Source organism: Stegodyphus dumicola, chromosome 7 (genome assembly GCF_044657685.1).
Source record: "Stegodyphus dumicola isolate Sdum_Otavi_A_Nest chromosome 7, ASM4465768v1".
NCBI classification, from domain to species: domain Eukaryota; kingdom Metazoa; phylum Arthropoda; class Arachnida; order Araneae; family Eresidae; genus Stegodyphus; species Stegodyphus dumicola.
In genome coordinates, this window is record NC_140774.1 from 16,025,975 (window position 1) to 16,043,578 (window position 17,604).

The 17,604-nt window shown below is 32.3% G+C and overlaps 1 protein-coding gene across 3 annotated transcripts in view; it reads right to left on the minus strand.

Annotated features, from left to right (window-relative positions):
• The window catches only part of LOC118184145 (protocadherin Fat 4-like), a 517,728-nt gene that overhangs the window by 317,918 nt on the left and 182,206 nt on the right, over positions 1-17,604 (minus strand). For all 3 annotated transcript variants that reach the window (XM_085819903.1, XM_085819902.1, XM_085819904.1), the window contains exon 4: positions 9,930-10,090. In XM_085819903.1, coding sequence (XP_085676029.1) covers positions 9,930-10,090 — 161 coding nt within the window. The remainder of the gene's footprint in view (positions 1-9,929; positions 10,091-17,604) is intronic.

Sequence of the window (17,604 nt, forward strand, 5' to 3'; positions counted from 1 at the left end):
TATTTTATAGCAGCCCTAAAACTGTTTTGCGGGGAAGCCATCTCACCGCGCCTGTACATTTCTTAACAATAATATACTAACTGCTTTCCGAAATAGCAATCAGAAAGTTTGTGTTGCTACAAATATTTTTATAATTTAATCCACTTTGTGACAAAATGTTTCGTCATGTTTCCACCTTGCGCGCACAGTTTAAAACATTCTGTTGCATAACTTGATTCCATATTTAATATATAGCTTTTATGACATTTGGAAACTACCGTGAACCAAAAATTCTAAGAATTTCATGTTAAATTGTTATTTTATTTGGAGTTGAGTTTATAAAAGGGATTTTATTAAAAAAAATCTGTAATGTTTTCGTCCATAAAATTTTTTAATATTAAAATATTCATCAGATTTTTGGTTCAGTTAGAAAATAGTGCCTATATAAAGAATTCCATCCAATTTCAAGTATGTACCATTAGCCATTTTTAAAATATCATGCGTGCAAGGTGGGAACATGACGAAAATATTTGTCACAAAGCGGATTAAATGACAAAAATATTTGTGGCAACACAAACTTTCTGGTTACTAGTTTCCAAATCAGCTATATTAGGCAGTCAGCTGTAAAGAGTTGGAAATTAATTGCTTTTAAAATAAATAAAATATCCCAATTCTTGCAACAGTCACATAGTCGAAGATCATTAAGGGGTTTAAGGTGTATGAGCCCTCAAAAAATCCTAATTTAGAGGTGTACTATATACATTTTTATAGGACTGAAATTTTCAAAGCATTTCTAATTTTCCCGAATTTGTCTTTTAATCAGAATCTTTAAATTCACATTAATTAGCATAGATTTGTTAAAACGAATTCTAATGAAAGTAACATTCAAAAATTAAAATTTGCTTTTTTTACAGGAAAACGTCTGTATCGGATTTTATATAAATAAAACTTTGCAGATGTATATAAAACATTAAAAACGAAACTGAATTATTTTTAAGGCCAATGTAAAGTACATATATCAATGGAAGTTAAAAATGTTATCTTAATAGGCAATTAGTAGGCAAATCTTTGTAAGGATCTTAAGTTTTACTAACGTTTATTTTATTTTAAATCTTTACTATCACTTCTTATTTTCTACTTCCGGTCAGAATTATAAGCGTTAAGGTTTTTATGCAAAGTTTGTCTGGCGAACGCCAAGTATTTAAGTTGTGGCTTTTTGCCAAGCGAGAGAGAGGAAGCAGTGAGTCGAAGCAGGCCGCTTACCTTAGAAGTTACGCAGTTGCTTGTTGCCTTCCAGGCCAGAGGTTTTAATCCTCTTGATAAATTTTAAACGTATTGTAGTGTTCACAGTTCTCTGTACTACATACGCTTCCTGTTAATATAAGGCCAATCTTCCACGTTTATTATTCTAAAGTTAAATTAGAGTTTAGTTTTATTTTTATACTTTTACGTTTTGACCCCAAGTAGCGGGTCGGTGTATTCCGAAGTACGGAAGTCATTGTAAATAGAGAAAAATAAAGGGTTTTGTATACCCTTCTTGTGTATCCTGTTTACTTTCCACAGTTCTGAACATAGCTTTAGTAAGCTCTCTGTTCCGAGTCAGGTCCTTGCATGTTCCCGAAGAAGGTTAGAAGGAACATTGAACCTGATATCTTAATAGGCAAAATATATCTTAATAGGCAAAATGCAAGCAGATAATCATAAGAAAAATTTATTTCAAGCTCTTAATTGAAAACTCTTTGGTAAAAAATTAAATTTCCTATTTTGGGAGCTTTATTCTTAAATTTTCTAACCTGAGAAATTTAAAAATGAAGGTATTTTAGCTCTCAGCCTCTAGACGAAAAACCTATTAAAACATGCATTTTGATATCTGTAATACTTTTGTATACCTCCCGGATTAAGATCTCTGTGCTGTAGAATAAAAACCTACAGTAAAAAGTGTTTGAGGTGATATTTAGGGCTATAAAAGTGTCTTAGTGTAATTCAAAAACTTGATAGTATCACATAGTAGTACCATGAAGATCCTTCATAAAAGAGAAAAAATCTTCCTTTGAGACGAGGCCAAAGCAGAACATAAAAAGTGTTATTAAATGTACCAGAAGAAAGCTACAATTATCTAATATTTTATGAAGAGTCTTTTTAACGCACTGATTGCTTTGAACTAATATGATGACTTGGTGTAGGGATTTCTTTTAATTATACAATCTCGGATTATTTTCTTATTTGCGCTCTTCTGGGGTGAATGATAGACTAGAACGATAATAACCATCCGTATTCCTATCAGCATATAGGAGTGCCGTTCGCGTGAGTTCCAGATTTAATCCATCACAAATGATCTTTGACTTTATATCTTCAGCTGCTGTAAGACATTCTCTCTGAGCGAAGCCCACATGCATTTACTTTAACTTAGTCGTATATCTACAGCTACAGACGCGTTGCTACAACACTCCATCAAGAGAAGGATTAACTCTGATGTACAGAAAAGACGAATACTCCCTAAGACGTCAAAGAAAAAGAGAGCGCATTCAATGGATAGGCATTAAATGTGTGAATGTGGAAGTAAAAATGTCAGATTTCTCTGACATTGCAGACACAAATAGAACCAAATCTCATTATCATGGAAATAAATAATTTCATAGATCCGATACAAAAGATTCCAGATTTAAATCCTTGCACAGACTGGAATGATAAGGTCATTCATCTACATATAAAAGTGACACTGCGTAAATATTGTAGTTTCTAGAGATTGCCGCCGGAGATATCCGGTCGTTGAGGAGAAGGATAATAATACAAAATAGCAGAAGTAATTATTCTACCATTATGTGTGTTATGAATCCTGTGATGATTCGTTTTGCGGAATATGAGACCTCTCGTTTAATTTGCATGTAACCAGATCTTTCCAAATGCATTCTATTGACAACTTAAGGACAAAATTTAATGATAATTTGATGCCCGAAATTTACGAAACTTTTCAATGTTTTATTGGTTTCTAGAATTCGTTGACTCAGTTAAAAGCCACGATTTTTATCGAGCTCTCGAGTTTTGCATACTAGACCGCGTAAACGCCTATTATATATAAAATTTAGAATTAAAGTTAGAGTAAGAAAAGAATATTAACAGTGAATAAAACATAGAACTAATAGTTTGGTACAAGTTCACTGATAGTTAGCTACGTTTATATTAATATTTAAATCTCAGAATTAGTATTACTTATTATCAAGGTTATTTTTGACGGGTTTAATTTTGATATTCCCAGATTTTTAACCGTATTTCCTGTAATAATGTATATTTGTTCCAACTTACTTCATATTCAAGGGAAATAAAGTTAAGCGAAATTTCCGCTTGATGGTGACCCTAAAATTTGCTGTTTCAATGAAATAAAAATCTAATTCGCCCATATATAAGTGCTATTAATTTCGTTTTGGCATTTTCGGTTAATTCACTATAAACGGCGTTTTACTTTTCAAATTGTTGCCACCAAATATCAGGGCTCTCTGTTATATTTAAAGAAATTAAATAATGAAGAATCTGCATAACTGTATATATGTTTCTCGCACTAAGAAAAAACAAAGATACCCAGAGCTATCAAATTTTGAACAACGTAATCCTCCACATGAATATGGGTACCTGGAAACCCGAATTTTGACCTGGAAATTCGAATTTTGAATTTCGAATTTCTTTTATTATCTATTTCATATTTTGTAGAACTTTAACGAATTTTGGATTAAAATGCTCAACGATTTCAGAAGGATCAATGGCAACACTGTACGGAATAACGCGCTTTTATCTCCAGCGTGAGAGACTATCTATCGGAAATTCTAAAGTTTACGCTGTTTTTAAATAATTTTACCCGAAAGGGCCGTTAGCCCAAATGCTCTCGAAACGTGTATGTGTGTATGAAATGTAAAAAAACGCCACTTTGCGGGTAATATGAAATGAAAGCTTTCATTTTTACTTCCTTGTACCAAGTAAAAAGAAAGTATTGTAATTTGCGAAAAGTTTCAGGCAGCATATTTAAACGAAAATATCCATTTTGACCGCTAGCGAATGCAATTTAACGATGTTTTTGCGTGATATCTGTACATAAGGACAGAATAAAAGACTCGTTCCCTCGAAAAAAATTATAAAACTGCTTTAAAATGAATTCTGAAGAGAATTTTTCGTGGCGTCTGTACGAACGTATGTACGTACGTACGTATCTCGCATAACACAAAAACGAGTATCCTCAGAACGATGAAATTTTCTATATAGGACTGCTATAACATGTAGATGTGCACCTCGTATTTTGGTTGCAATCGGCCGCACCAAATGTATATAAATATATTATGTATATCCGCTCTGTTACCCGGCTCAGTGATCTCAGTTTCTTTATTCTTATATGTTTGTAAATTGTATATTTTTTGCTTTAAAATGATTGAATTATGTTGTTCTTATCTTTCAGTTAAGGTTTTTATGCTTTAGTAAATCTGTAGGCAATATTTTTAGAATTATCAACAATTTTAAAGTTGTTTAAGTGCCGCTAAGCCTAGTAATTATTTTGATGGCGGCCATTGCTTGTTTACATTTGAAATAGCAAGATAGTGGATTTGTTGCCAATCTAGAGAAACATAGCTTCGCAACCGCAAAGATAAACGCCTACATTTATTATTGCGAATTAAATCATGCTTAGTCCTGTCTGGATTTTTTTCGAGGAAATAAGTGTTTAAGATTTACTTCGTAATTTTTAATACAGATATTTTGAGTTTTTATGTATTTTTGCCTTATCGCGAAGTGAGAACTGAATTAATTGAATGAGAAATACTGAATCGTCTGTGAAAAACTGTTTCTTTTTTGTTTTGTTTGCTTAATTTCTTTTATACATCGTTCTAGCTTGAAAGTATAGTATTTGAATAGAACATGTGGCAACGATTAGATAATTCTTTAAATGAGATAAATTTTGTTCATTCTGAGTTATAATATGAACGAAATATAATGCTGTTAAGTGAACCTAGCGACAGTGTCGCTATGGTAATCGTTTCCAATAAGTTTCAATAAGTTTAAACGAAATGCAAGAAAAATGCGTATAATTTAATATTCCGTACAAGAAAGTCATGTGGTGTACACATCAGATTTTTTATTTATTAATTTTTTATCATATTTTGAACAATTTTTGATGTTCATGTATAAGTAAAAATATGTAACAGAGAAATAATCTTAGATTCTTACAACATTTACAGACTTTCGAAGCAGTCAGATAACGGCTTTCAAAGTCGTATATATTAATTTCTTTTCTTTTCTGTTTCCCCAAATTCTTATGTTTCATTTATATACGTCGTTTAAGTGAAAAACACGAGCTCTTATCTTCGCCGATTTTTATAAAAAAGAAAACGAGCATCACTCAGCAAATTTGATAGCTCCCAGCTGAAAAAATAAACTGATTAAAAAAAAAAAAAGCACCCTTTATGCGAATCAGTTTATTTATTTATTCTTTGAACGCATTTTAGAATTTTGTAGAAGCAAGAGCCAAACTATGAACGGCAAGGCCAGGAGTCCGCTAGGGGTCGATAAAATTTTTAAGGAGGTTAATAATAATCAAAATGTCAATAGAATGTGAAATCGCAATTGATCGGCATAATAAAGATCTCAATGAAAAAAATATATTAAATGACATTGATAATTAATTGTTATTGATATAAAGCAGTATCATGTAGTAAGGAAGGAATTGTACAAAATTGTACAAAATGCATTAAAATTGTTTAATACATTTTTAAATCAATAATATTTTTAAAAATATATAACTCCTTTATGCTTCATTTTGTTACCCAAAGGGTGTTAGCCCACAAGTGCAATTAATTTCGTTTTGGCATTTTGCGTTGAAAACTTTAAATGTCGGTTCACTTTTCAAACTGTTGATCCCAAATATTACAGCCCGGTATTATATTTAAAGATATTAAATAATGAAGAATCTGGAATAAATGTATGTATGTTTCTCGCAATGTGATAAAACGACGGTACCTCTAGAGGCATCGAATTTTGAATAACATACCTTTCTACCCGAATATGGGCATCTGGAAGCCCAAATTTGAAATTTGTTTTATTTTCGATTTCATATTTCGTAAAACTTTAATGAATTTTTTATTAACAAACTCGACGATTTCAAAGCCAGCAATGGTAATATTGTATGGGGGAAAATATTTTTATCTCCAGCGCGCGAGACGTTGTACCTGAATTTCTAAAGATACGCCCATTTTAAATAATTTTGCGATATTGCTGATGAATTTTATGGTTTAAGTACGAGAAACATGACATTTAATAAATAAAGGCAATCTACAAACCGTTAAAAAATGCCTCTTTGGGCGTAATATAAAATCTGAAAGCAATCAGATTTTTTTTTCTTTTAATTTGGATATTCTGACAGAGTGTGGCTCTAAATAGTTCGTATATCTGGAGTTCTTACTATATACTAATATTACATGGCTTATTTAACTTAAGAAAAAGGGCATGTTAAACTTTTCTTAATATGTACTCTCTTGTATTAAAACTTCTCTTGTGTAACTTCTCTTGTATTAAAAATCAATATTTCTCCAAAGCGTTAATTTCCGCTGTATAATATCTAGCTCCTATATAAACTTTGATAAAGCTTGCTTTAAAAAATCCCAACACAAAAGCAATATTCCAGAACTCCTTAAAAAATCCTTTCTCCATTCTTTACTTATTCAATGAAATGTTACTCCTACTCGAAAAAAGAAAATCGAATACAACCACGTACTCTGGAGATGGCAAAAGTTTCGAATTCTTTTTGAAAAGAATCAAAAAAAAAAAAAAAAAAAAGACTCCGAATTCTTGAAAGCTTATATACGTGAAAGTTGCACAAAGCACGCGGCTTTTGGTATGGCTTACGTATTCAATATTTGTAGATTTGAGATTACTTTCAACAGCGAATTTTTATCCGCAAAATCCAAAACAGAATTTCGGAAGCACTTCTATTGCCTTTTCGAAGGTTAATGCATGTATTTTAAAGACTACGAGCATTTTCTTCCCTTACGGATCATTTTCATGCTCTGTAATGTCTAGGTTTACTTTATTTGATTATTACATAAGCTCACGAATATAACGTAATTAAAAGCAAATGTTAAATATTAGATCGTTAGTTCCATGCATTCTATGTTTTGAAGGAAATGATGCAAATTTTCTTTCATAAATAATTAATGGCTATTTTTTTTTTACTTTTTACCTTTAACTAGACAGCTGGACCATTGGAGTTGTAGCTGCATTTGAGCCCGAATAGTTCAGTCGTCTCTTGGGGTGAAGAGGACAAATACATCTTTTGATCATAAAGTTAGAAAAGCAAAAACCTTGTTTGGCGTAAGTTTTAATAAATCTTGAAGTTTTAATAAATCTCTATAGATATCGAGGACAAACAGGTACAGGTCACTCTTCATCAGAAGCAAAGAAATATGCAACGAAGGGAAAGCCGCGATTGTATTTAGACTCACAAGGAGTAAAGGGAAAGAGAAGATAGGGCCATTTGTCGGCAGTAATAGTTACGTAAATTGGAAAATTAAGTTATTGTTGTTGCTTTGTCCATGAAATTCATAGAAGAATGGTTGCCAGAGCTTCAAAGATAAATAGTTTCTCAAATAATTTGATCTCAAAATAGTGCATAAAAGTATCAGTAAGTACCGGATTAAAGAAACTACTCATGTTTATCCTTCAATTTGGTGATAATATTCATATTGGAAAACAAAACGAGTTTGACTCAGAAACTCAAAAAGGCGTCTTTAGACACTTTGCAACTTATTTGTAAACAGAATTGGAGCAGATATGCTCGAAGCTATTGTACAATAGATGGAACCTTTCTATGTGAAATCTTTCCTTTCCGAGGGAGAAAAAAGTACATATATGTAAGATATAAAAAATATGTACATCAGCTTTATAATTTAGTTTAATAATAGCCTTTTAATTCCACTTTTTTAATTTGGTTATTTCCACTTTATTCTAAAAATAATAATAACTTTTCTGGACTGCGTCATTTCTAGATTAGTCTGTGCCTTAGAGCTTCCGTAACGCTGATGACGTAGTTATTTCGGAACCTAAACTCTGAGAACTGAAACCTTCCTAACTTGAAAACCTTTCTCTTAACAGAATGCCATATTGGATAAATGCGTACTTTTAACTTGACCCTCTGTGCTGCTTGGACGCCGCTGTGCTTTCCTTCTCTCACAATAGTAGTCAAAAATGTAAATGTGCTTGAATAGGCACGGTTAGAGTGCCAAATGAATTGTAACCACAAATATGAATTTAAATAAAAAATGGGATCTAATTCGCCTCGACTTCTTCGTCTTCAGTATGGATCGACACTTTAAGCATCCAGTATCTACGCTACCGGTATTTCTGCATTTCTACGTCTCAGTATTCCTGCTTCAGTGCTTCTAAATTTTATTTTCAACACATGTCATATATATACAAAGATAAACATAGTAATATGTCAAAAATATTATATTTAGCTGCAATGCTAGACCTTCTATCCGTTGTTGTAATTATTAATATTGTTAGGGAATTGCCTTGTTTTGATTCCAATTTAATTTTAATTTTCGATGCTTTAAGTTTCTACATATATATGTAATATTTTGGCAGGCAAGCACAGGAACGACAAAGAAAACTTTGGAAGATCCCCATCTTCATTCAATTCTCACAGAAGATCATTCTTACTTTGGATTAAATTCTCCAAAATTACATATTCAATTGTGATTTAAGGTAAATAAGATTAAATTTACTGCGTCATACTATTCGAACAAAGAGAGACAGGTGGGAAGAATGTCTGATATCAGCAGGAGCAAAGGTCTGGTAGCAGCAGGAGAAGAAAGCAGACTGACGAAAAATGGCGCGAACTCTGTATTTATACTAGCTGTTGCATAACATGCCAGAATGTTCTCGATAGTACTGGTCTAGGAGGAAGATGCTGAAATTGCGGAAAGTTTATTAGAGGTTGCCTGTTCGCGTAGAGCAAATCCATCGTATTTTTTATAGTTTACATATAACTATATATGACTATATATATGGAATAAAATCATTTTAATAGTTATGTTCATATCCAAGATGAAAGCCGATCACAAGGACATAGTTACAATCGTGGCCGATTGAAAGATGTTATTTTTTGTTAAAACAATTCTCGACACAGACATGTACAGCTAAGCCGACGCAAGAATTGCGTCTGTTTTCGAACAGTTTCAGTAATATTTTACATTTTTGTAATAAATTTGAAGCATAAAAGAGCAGCAGCCGACATTAAGCTTGCTATCTAGATGAAAAGCGAAGATGAAATGTGAAGTTTCCAATATGAAAGTTTGGTTAAGAATGAATAAGTTGCAGTTTTACATCATCCCTACCGGCTAAACATGTTTCTCATCGTAAATTTCAATATTATTAATCGCTGAAGCGTTACTCAAGAATCATGTAGTCAGTATTAATTTTGAAATGAAGCAGTTTAAAGAGATTTATTTTAGGTATATTACTATTTTTAGATAGAAATGGGGAACAAAATTAAATAGGAGACTTAAGGAGCTATTGAAAATTAAAACTTGGATTTTAATTTACATGTTTTTTAATCTTTCATGCAAACAAGACCCACCATTGTATTACATAATATCACATATAATATAATGATGGCTAACTACAGACCGCATGTAGAGAATGAAGCTATATCCTGAGAGATACGAAATAAATTTTTAAAATGTTTCATTATTATTCACCGCGGATTTCTAAATATATGTATAATTTTCTTCTTTTGACAACATTAGACCATCTTCTACATTTGTTTAAAATATCAATGCTAAAATTTAAAACTGAGCGGCTTTCGGTGATTAAAGATAATGAGCTTCCCTTTCATCACTGCAACAGACAAGGGGGTTGCGAAATTTTGTTTAGAAGTTTCTTAAATTGAAGAGATTCGATATCCATGCATGACTTACTCTGTCGACAAGATCTTCTAGTGACCTTGCAACTTTGATAGAGACGGTCTGGTTGTCCAGTCCGTCGACCCTGAAGAAGTTGATGTCACTAAGACTGTTATCAACCGGCTCAAGCTTGAACTCATGCCTTGGATAGACTTGAACCCTAAATACTTCGCTACCTGTGAAAGAAAAGCAAAGAAATATCGTTAAAATTTACAAGCACATAAAATGAATGATATATCTAGAATAATAGAAGAGATTCAATTATGTCGACGAATGTTGTTTTTGCATAGGCATTTTCAATTCCCGATTAAGTAGGGAGGGAGAGGAATTAGCCAGTTTAAGGTTTAATGATGTTTTGTTCTGCAAAAACGCTACGTTTATTTTTTGCGAAATGATGTAAAAATGACTATCACAAACTAACAGTCTAAAACAAAACTGCCTACGGCAAATGCAAAAACGAAAAGAGAGTTAGATGATGCCGCAAATTTTGGGAGTTGTTTTTGTTCACAACAATGCATAATATAACTGTAGGTAATCCGGAATATATGAAATATTACACAGTAAAGAGCCAAAGTTCAAATTGAGATTTTTGCGAGCATTTTCACTCGGTAGATTGTTAAAATTCTCTTGTAAATGTTGTTGTTTAATGTCTTTTATAATTTTTCTTTTGATTATTTTTTATTTCAATTCACGTAACCTAGTCTAGTTGAAACACAATAACACGCCGAACAAATACTAATTCAGAAGTCAGACAACAAAAATCAGCGTTATATTTTCAAATTTTCACAGGACTAGTTTCGATGGTTTTGCCGAACCACTATCCTCAGCTGCAAAACCGAAAATGGTGGTTCGGTAAAACCATCGAAACTAGTCCTGTGAAAATTTTGAAAATATAACGCTGATTTTTGTTGTTTGACTTCTGAATTAGTCTAGTTGATTGGTTTATTTGATTACAGCAAAGCACGTCAGGGCTTCTGCCTAATGGGAGGGACGCCTTCGTGAAAGTTTTTCTAAGGGAAACTAGCTCGTATCCACGTTGCCCATGGGGAAAAGCATGCAGCCTGCCCGCTCGCCAGGCTCGACCCCAGGTCGAACTAAAAATGTTCCGCGATTTCACAGCTCGGCCGCTGGTAGGCCTTAGATAACCTGATCAGCTTATTGTGGTCTGTAAACTGTAAAAAGGTACAGGTAAATTGTTAGCAGTATTTTTCTGTTAATTATTATACGAGTTATTTTCCTGTAATGTTACATTAACCATGGATATTGTTTCCGGTTTCCAATATTTCTTATGTAATATATTTTTTCTAATAGTTTCTATCTAAATATGCAACAATAAATTATAGCTTTCATTCAATAGTTGTATATTAACTCAAAAATTAGTGTTATGGTTTAAAATTAATAGACACAATACTAGATCCCGAAACTCAGATTTGTGTCGGAATCGTTTTTCAAATTGTTTCTACTAAATTTTATCACAACATATTAGTTAAACAAATTAAATAATGAAGAATCTTTATGTACGTATGTATGTTCTTTGCATTGTGGAAAAACGACAGCCCCTAAAGCTACCGAATTTTTAATGCGCGTATACTTCCAGCCGAACATGGGCACCTCGAAGCCAGAATTTATTTTTGATTTATTTCATATTTTATTTAATATAACGAAATTTTGTTTCAAAATTCAACGATTTGCAAGCAAGAAATGGCAACATTGTTCAAAATAAAACCTTTTTATCTCCAGTCCACCAAACTATTGCCATTCCGCAAAATGAACATGCAAGAGCTTTCAGTTTTAATCCCCAAATTCACCTTTGAATGCAATATATAGCCCCTGCCTCTAATAGAATACTTATTAACTCCACGCACCAGCGTGCTGTCATTCAGTAAAGCGTAAAATATTTAACTTTCAAATTTAATCTTTTACCGACTAGCAAATGCAATCGAAAAGCAATCAACGAAGGTCTTAAAAATATTTGTTCTACTTTTTAATCTGATTGATTTAAATAAAAATGCATTTAAATCATGAGTTGTCCGACTAGAAATAGTAAATGTTTTTATGAAAAGCACTAATTATAGTCATATATATGTAATAAAATTCCATTCCAAATTACACTTAAATTTCTAACTGTATGTTCTTTTCATTTTTAATGGTGACGGTCTCTTATTTGAAAGTACGTGGAATTAAATTCACAGCCCCGTAGTCAAGTTGTTTTTCCCGCCTTTTCTACACGTACAGTTATAGAATGTTCTGGAACTATTTAAAGCGAACTGGATTGGCTGACGTCATTTCTTTGAAGCTCCGCCTTTCCAGAGGCTATAAAAGGACTCGCAAAGAAATATCGGGGGCTTTTTCTTAAATGTCACGATGCAGTAAACTTCATACAAAAAGTTATTAGTAATTCCTTTTATTTACTCCGCATGTCTGATTTTGTAACTGCTATTTCTCCTGAATAATAATAAATGGATCTTTTTTTTTAAAAAAAACTTATCGTCTGATAATTTAAGCTACGACTAAAGCTGGTACATCACATATATATACTTCTTTTTTATGATAACTCTTTTAGACTGCTGGCCGCTCGAGAGGCTAATTTTTAAAGAAATATTATAGCGAATATAAAAAATACATATGTAAGCCTCTAACACGCTATCTGGAATCTGAAGGATACGCTGTTTTTAAATATTTTGTGATTTTGTTACTGAATTTTATGTGGCGTAAGTGCGAAGAAAGCGATTTTTAGTAATTTAGCTAAAAAGGGAAAAAAAAGTGTGTTAAATGAGTCCAAGAATAGTCGATAACCTTCGATGCTCAAACAAAAAAACCTTAACAAATCCTTATGCAGCGTTAAAATTTGAATCCTTTTTGAATTTATATATATGCAGTGTAGAATCTTTGCACAATGAATTACTCGTATCTTAAGTTGTTTAATTGCAAGAAAATGACATAGAATATTTCTGTTTCATAATGAGACAGTTCTGCTTTGAAAACGTTCCAAATGTATAGAATTTTATCTAAAATTAAAACATTCATCTAAAGCTGACTTTGTTGTAATTTTAAATTCAAATTAGGGTGCTTTTCTGAAACCTAATAAAATAATATTTTATATAACAGATACATTATTTTTCCCTTTGTGAAAAATTAATATTGATGATGAAAAGATGAAAAATTCACGAAAAAGTACTTTCTCAGTTTAGAAATATTTATCAAATGTTGAGAAATGGCTAAATTCTTACCGTTGCCAAACAGTCATAAATTAATATAAATATATATTGCGCTGAGCTCATTTTTATACCCTTCTTTAACAGCAACAATTTAGCGTCTGTGTGAAAAGCTGGACTAAGCTAAGAAATAACCCAGTGATAAATGACTGTTTTCTCTTTACGATCAGAGACATTTTTAATAAATGCGTTTTTTGATTGTATTTAGTTGAAGTAAAAATAAAAACTTTTATTTTCTGCTTGACACATCGTGCAGATCGCCCTAAGTGCTTTTTAAGATTTTCTAGGTGATTTTAAGACAAGTGTAAAATACAAAGTTTCAGCTAAAAAGACCTCATTTCATAGCTTTTATGCATTTTAGGGTAACTTTTCTTTTTATTTGTTTTTCATATACTTGTCATTTTAAAAGCATGATTTTAAAACTTCAGAAAGCGTGAGATTTGCTTCTTTAAAACGTTAATGGTGGAAATGCTTCGCTGATCTGAATGATACGTGTCCAGAAAAGAATTTACAGGTTGTAGACTTGAGCTCAAAACATTTCAAACACTATTGCTCATTCTAGTAAACTGTGAACCCTTTTATTAAATATTACTTTTTACAAAAGCATTCGGAAACCTGCATAGCAAATATAACTGAATGTTTTGACAAGATACAAATATAAAAATAGAAAAGACGAAGTTCAAAGTTGTTAAACTAGAATTTTAAAGCGCTTTTAATTTTAAAAAGTGGAGCAACAGTTATTAAAGACTTTAAATTCTTTTAACTCAAAACTATAGAAGCCAAAATCGGTTTTCCTCAAACACCTGAAACTCCCGTGTATAGCAGTTTCTGTTGGAGTGGATTTCCTTTTCCCTGCCAAGCAGAATGCTAGGTGAAGTGATTACTTCGTTTTTCGGGATCTTTATGCGATTTCACCCACTGTGTGCAGTTTTTCCTTAGGACAGGATTGCAACTGCGATCATCAGTAGCTAAATGTTGACGCTAAATAAGGAAGAGGGAAGACGCATTCAAAAAAGACGGCTACTCTAGTCGCTTCGAAAGAATGACTGCCATGTCATTTATGCTTCCCTAACCAAGGAGCGATGTATTAGCGTGATGAGGGAAAGTACCAGGTAGAAAATGGTCGCAGGCGTTCGGGCGACTTGGGAAATAAACGGGAAGAATAAACATCAATCCGGTAATTTTCTCTGATAGATTTTTCAGTCACTTAAAGCAGATCAATTGGTAACTGCCAGATATGAGATACTGCAAGTTAAACACAAACACAACGTTACTGATTCTGATATGAAAACTTTTCAGTGAAGTGCTGGTTTCAAAAATCTAGATTCCAACCGCATCGAATCCTTGTGGTAGCGATTACAAAAAGATGGCAACATTAAATTAAATGGACTGTTTTATTACTCCTGTGTAATCTGAAATTAACCTAAATATTTTGTATTTTTATACCTGTCTGATTTTTTGTATTCATTTCAGATTTAGTAAAATAATTATTATTTTCGTGACGCTTTACATATTGTTGTTGTTGTTTTCATTCAGGTAGATTTCGCGTCAATGTTTAGGTTCCAAGCTAAGTGGCGGCTCGTTAAAAGAAAAATAGCAAATCGTGTTTTTAATGCATGAAGATATCGAATAGAAAATATTTCTTCCCAGAAAAATACTCAAGAAACTTCTTTCTTTTTACAGAAATAATTCTTCGCAAAAAAATCTTATTTTTGTCTAAAGAGATAGTTATTTATGTAATCATACTATTTATATTTTCCTCACAAAATTTCAATTTTTAAAAATTTTTCAGTGTCTTGTTAAAAAGTGTGTAACATTCCATGCAACAACTTTTTTTGTATTCTTTGACGTAATACTTAATCTCTTTAGACCAAACATTTTTCCAATATATAATCCCCTTTTTAAATTTATGACTATTCATTGACAACTGGACATAAGAGGATTATTTAATTTAGGCGAAGCACAAGAGTTATCGGCCTAAGGTTTTTACGAAGGGGGCCTAGGAGAACAAAATGATGAAAAATAAAAAAAAAAAAAAAATTAAGTTATCTGCTGCTATCAAAAAAGCGCCCAGAGCAAAATTAATGCTGCAGAACAAACGCAGAATGTAAACAGTTCTAATACATTCTGTACTTCCTTGTTAATCTCGATCAACGTGTCTCCGCAAAAATGTCTGGCAGGATTAACATAAAATATAGTTTGGCTTGAATAATGGTTAAGTAAATTCTTAACTATTTTTAGAAACAGGAACAAAAGTGGGATCCTCCCTCCCCGGGACGAAGACGAGACCTATGGATAACCAAATAATAATAATAATAATAATAATAATAATAATAATAATAATAAGACAAAACTGTAATCCAGTTTAAAACTGGATTTTAACTTTTGCAATTTTATCCTCCACTTCCTGATCTCTTATTTTGTACTCCTGGGTGTTCTCTCAAGATCCTGATGTCCACTTCATTTACTGCCCAGGTCAAGAGTTAAATATTCATAAACTATTTCTTTAGCTGGAATCCCAAGAGAGAAAATTTGATTGTCACGCAATTCGTATATAATTTTAGGCATCATTATCACCATCGTTTTAATTGTAACTGTCTTTGTCTTCAGACGTTACAATGCAGCTTCACTGGGCTGGTATAAATGATAAGATCACGATACGTTTTAGAAGTAATTTAAAGTAGCTTCTTTAATGGTTTATATATTATAATAGTTTTTAAAGAAAACAGCGTCTTGAATTCTCTTCATTGATACATATAGCTTAAAATCATTAAGAACACTGCCATTATTTCTAAATTTAAGTATGTCTATTATGCTCGTAGTTAGAAAAGGAAATGCTGTATTCCCATCAAGCAATTAGAACACACGCACATTATATAAATTCTCCTCATTAGTTCCGGTAACTAATTAAAAAAAACTTACAAAAACTCACGTCTTTAAAGAAGATTTATCTCATTAATAACAACAATGCTTCAACTTACTTCCAGCGGCTAGTTATTCTTTACGTAATTGAATTCGTTCACTTCTCTTTAGTTTGCTTTGTGTTTGTTTCAATGTGTAAAAAATGAGTTTTGGGCAATAGAATGGGACGTTTCTAATAATAGCGTTTCGGGTCTTCAATGATATATTTTTTCTTTCGCATGAAAATTCCATTCATGTTGTTATAATGTTTCTGTAAAATAAAAATTAACCTATTTAAAATCATTGTGGTTCATTAGCATTGTGATTTTTTTTATTGTATGTGGTAAAGAACTATGCAAAAAATTGTGTTTGACAGCTATGGTAACAAGTTTGAGGAAAAATCTAATCTCTGTGTCAGGTATACAACTCGCTTTTCAATATTCATAATACCGAAGCACGACAACATAATTAGAGTAGAATTTATTTTTAATCTTTAAATTAATCTTGTTTTGGCAGCAAATATATCAATTTCGGGTTTTTCAAACTGACATCAGGAGGAAATGATTAGTATGCAGGAAGTTTATTTTATTTCTCTTAATTTTTAATAACAAATCTTAGTGTTACTACTAGGGGGCAAGCTCGCCAGATGAGCGGTTTGCGTGCAAAGCAAAATTTATAAATTCTATGGGCACCTGAAAAGAAAATGCATAAAAACATTTTAATAATGTGAATGAAATCAGTCCATTCTTTTCAAGCAACAACTACTTCGTAAGTAATTTTTTGTTGCCAAATCAGGAAACAAAAACTTCTTACTTTTCAGTTAATACGTATACGTATGACGTTATGATTTAAATTTGACGTATAGAACAACTTTTCTCATTATCAATAAAAGAATTAGCGTGGCTGTAATATATTGTGCCAATTATTCGAACCTGAAACAAAAGCGTTGTCAACAGCAGCTATTTATTGAAAATGCTGACATTAACGGAACATTTTCCACGACAATCACGTCACACCGAATTGCGTGCTTTCTTCAACTCAGAATATGACCTTATGTAATAATAATATTTTAATGTTTGGCAATGATATTTCTATTTAATATTTTCTAAAAACTTGCGAACTTTTTATTTAACAAACTCTACGATTTGAAAGCGAGCAGTGGCAGCACTTTTCGAAATAAAGCATTTTTACCTCCAGCGCGCGAAACTGTTGCCACTTGGAAAAGCGAGTGCGAAAATTACCGTTTTCAGAGTTTTTAATTACTATCTCGGCTGATTTAAGTCGTACGAAGATGAGAATGGTCGAAATGGCTTTCCACGAATTTTTGGAATCCGGGAATACCTCTTTCGAAACTCAACTCTTCGCCATTCCGGACATTGTTTTTTCCAATGGTAGGCTCTAGCTGTTAATAGGCGTCGGTTACTACTGAAGCGGTGATCTCTTTATTATGAACGCACATCCGTTCTTTCTCCGGGATTCGAACCCAGGCTCTTCGGTACGGCAGACAGAGTTACTAACCACTTTCTCGTCAGGGCGGCATACTAAACTTGTGACATCAATTTATTAAGTCTGGC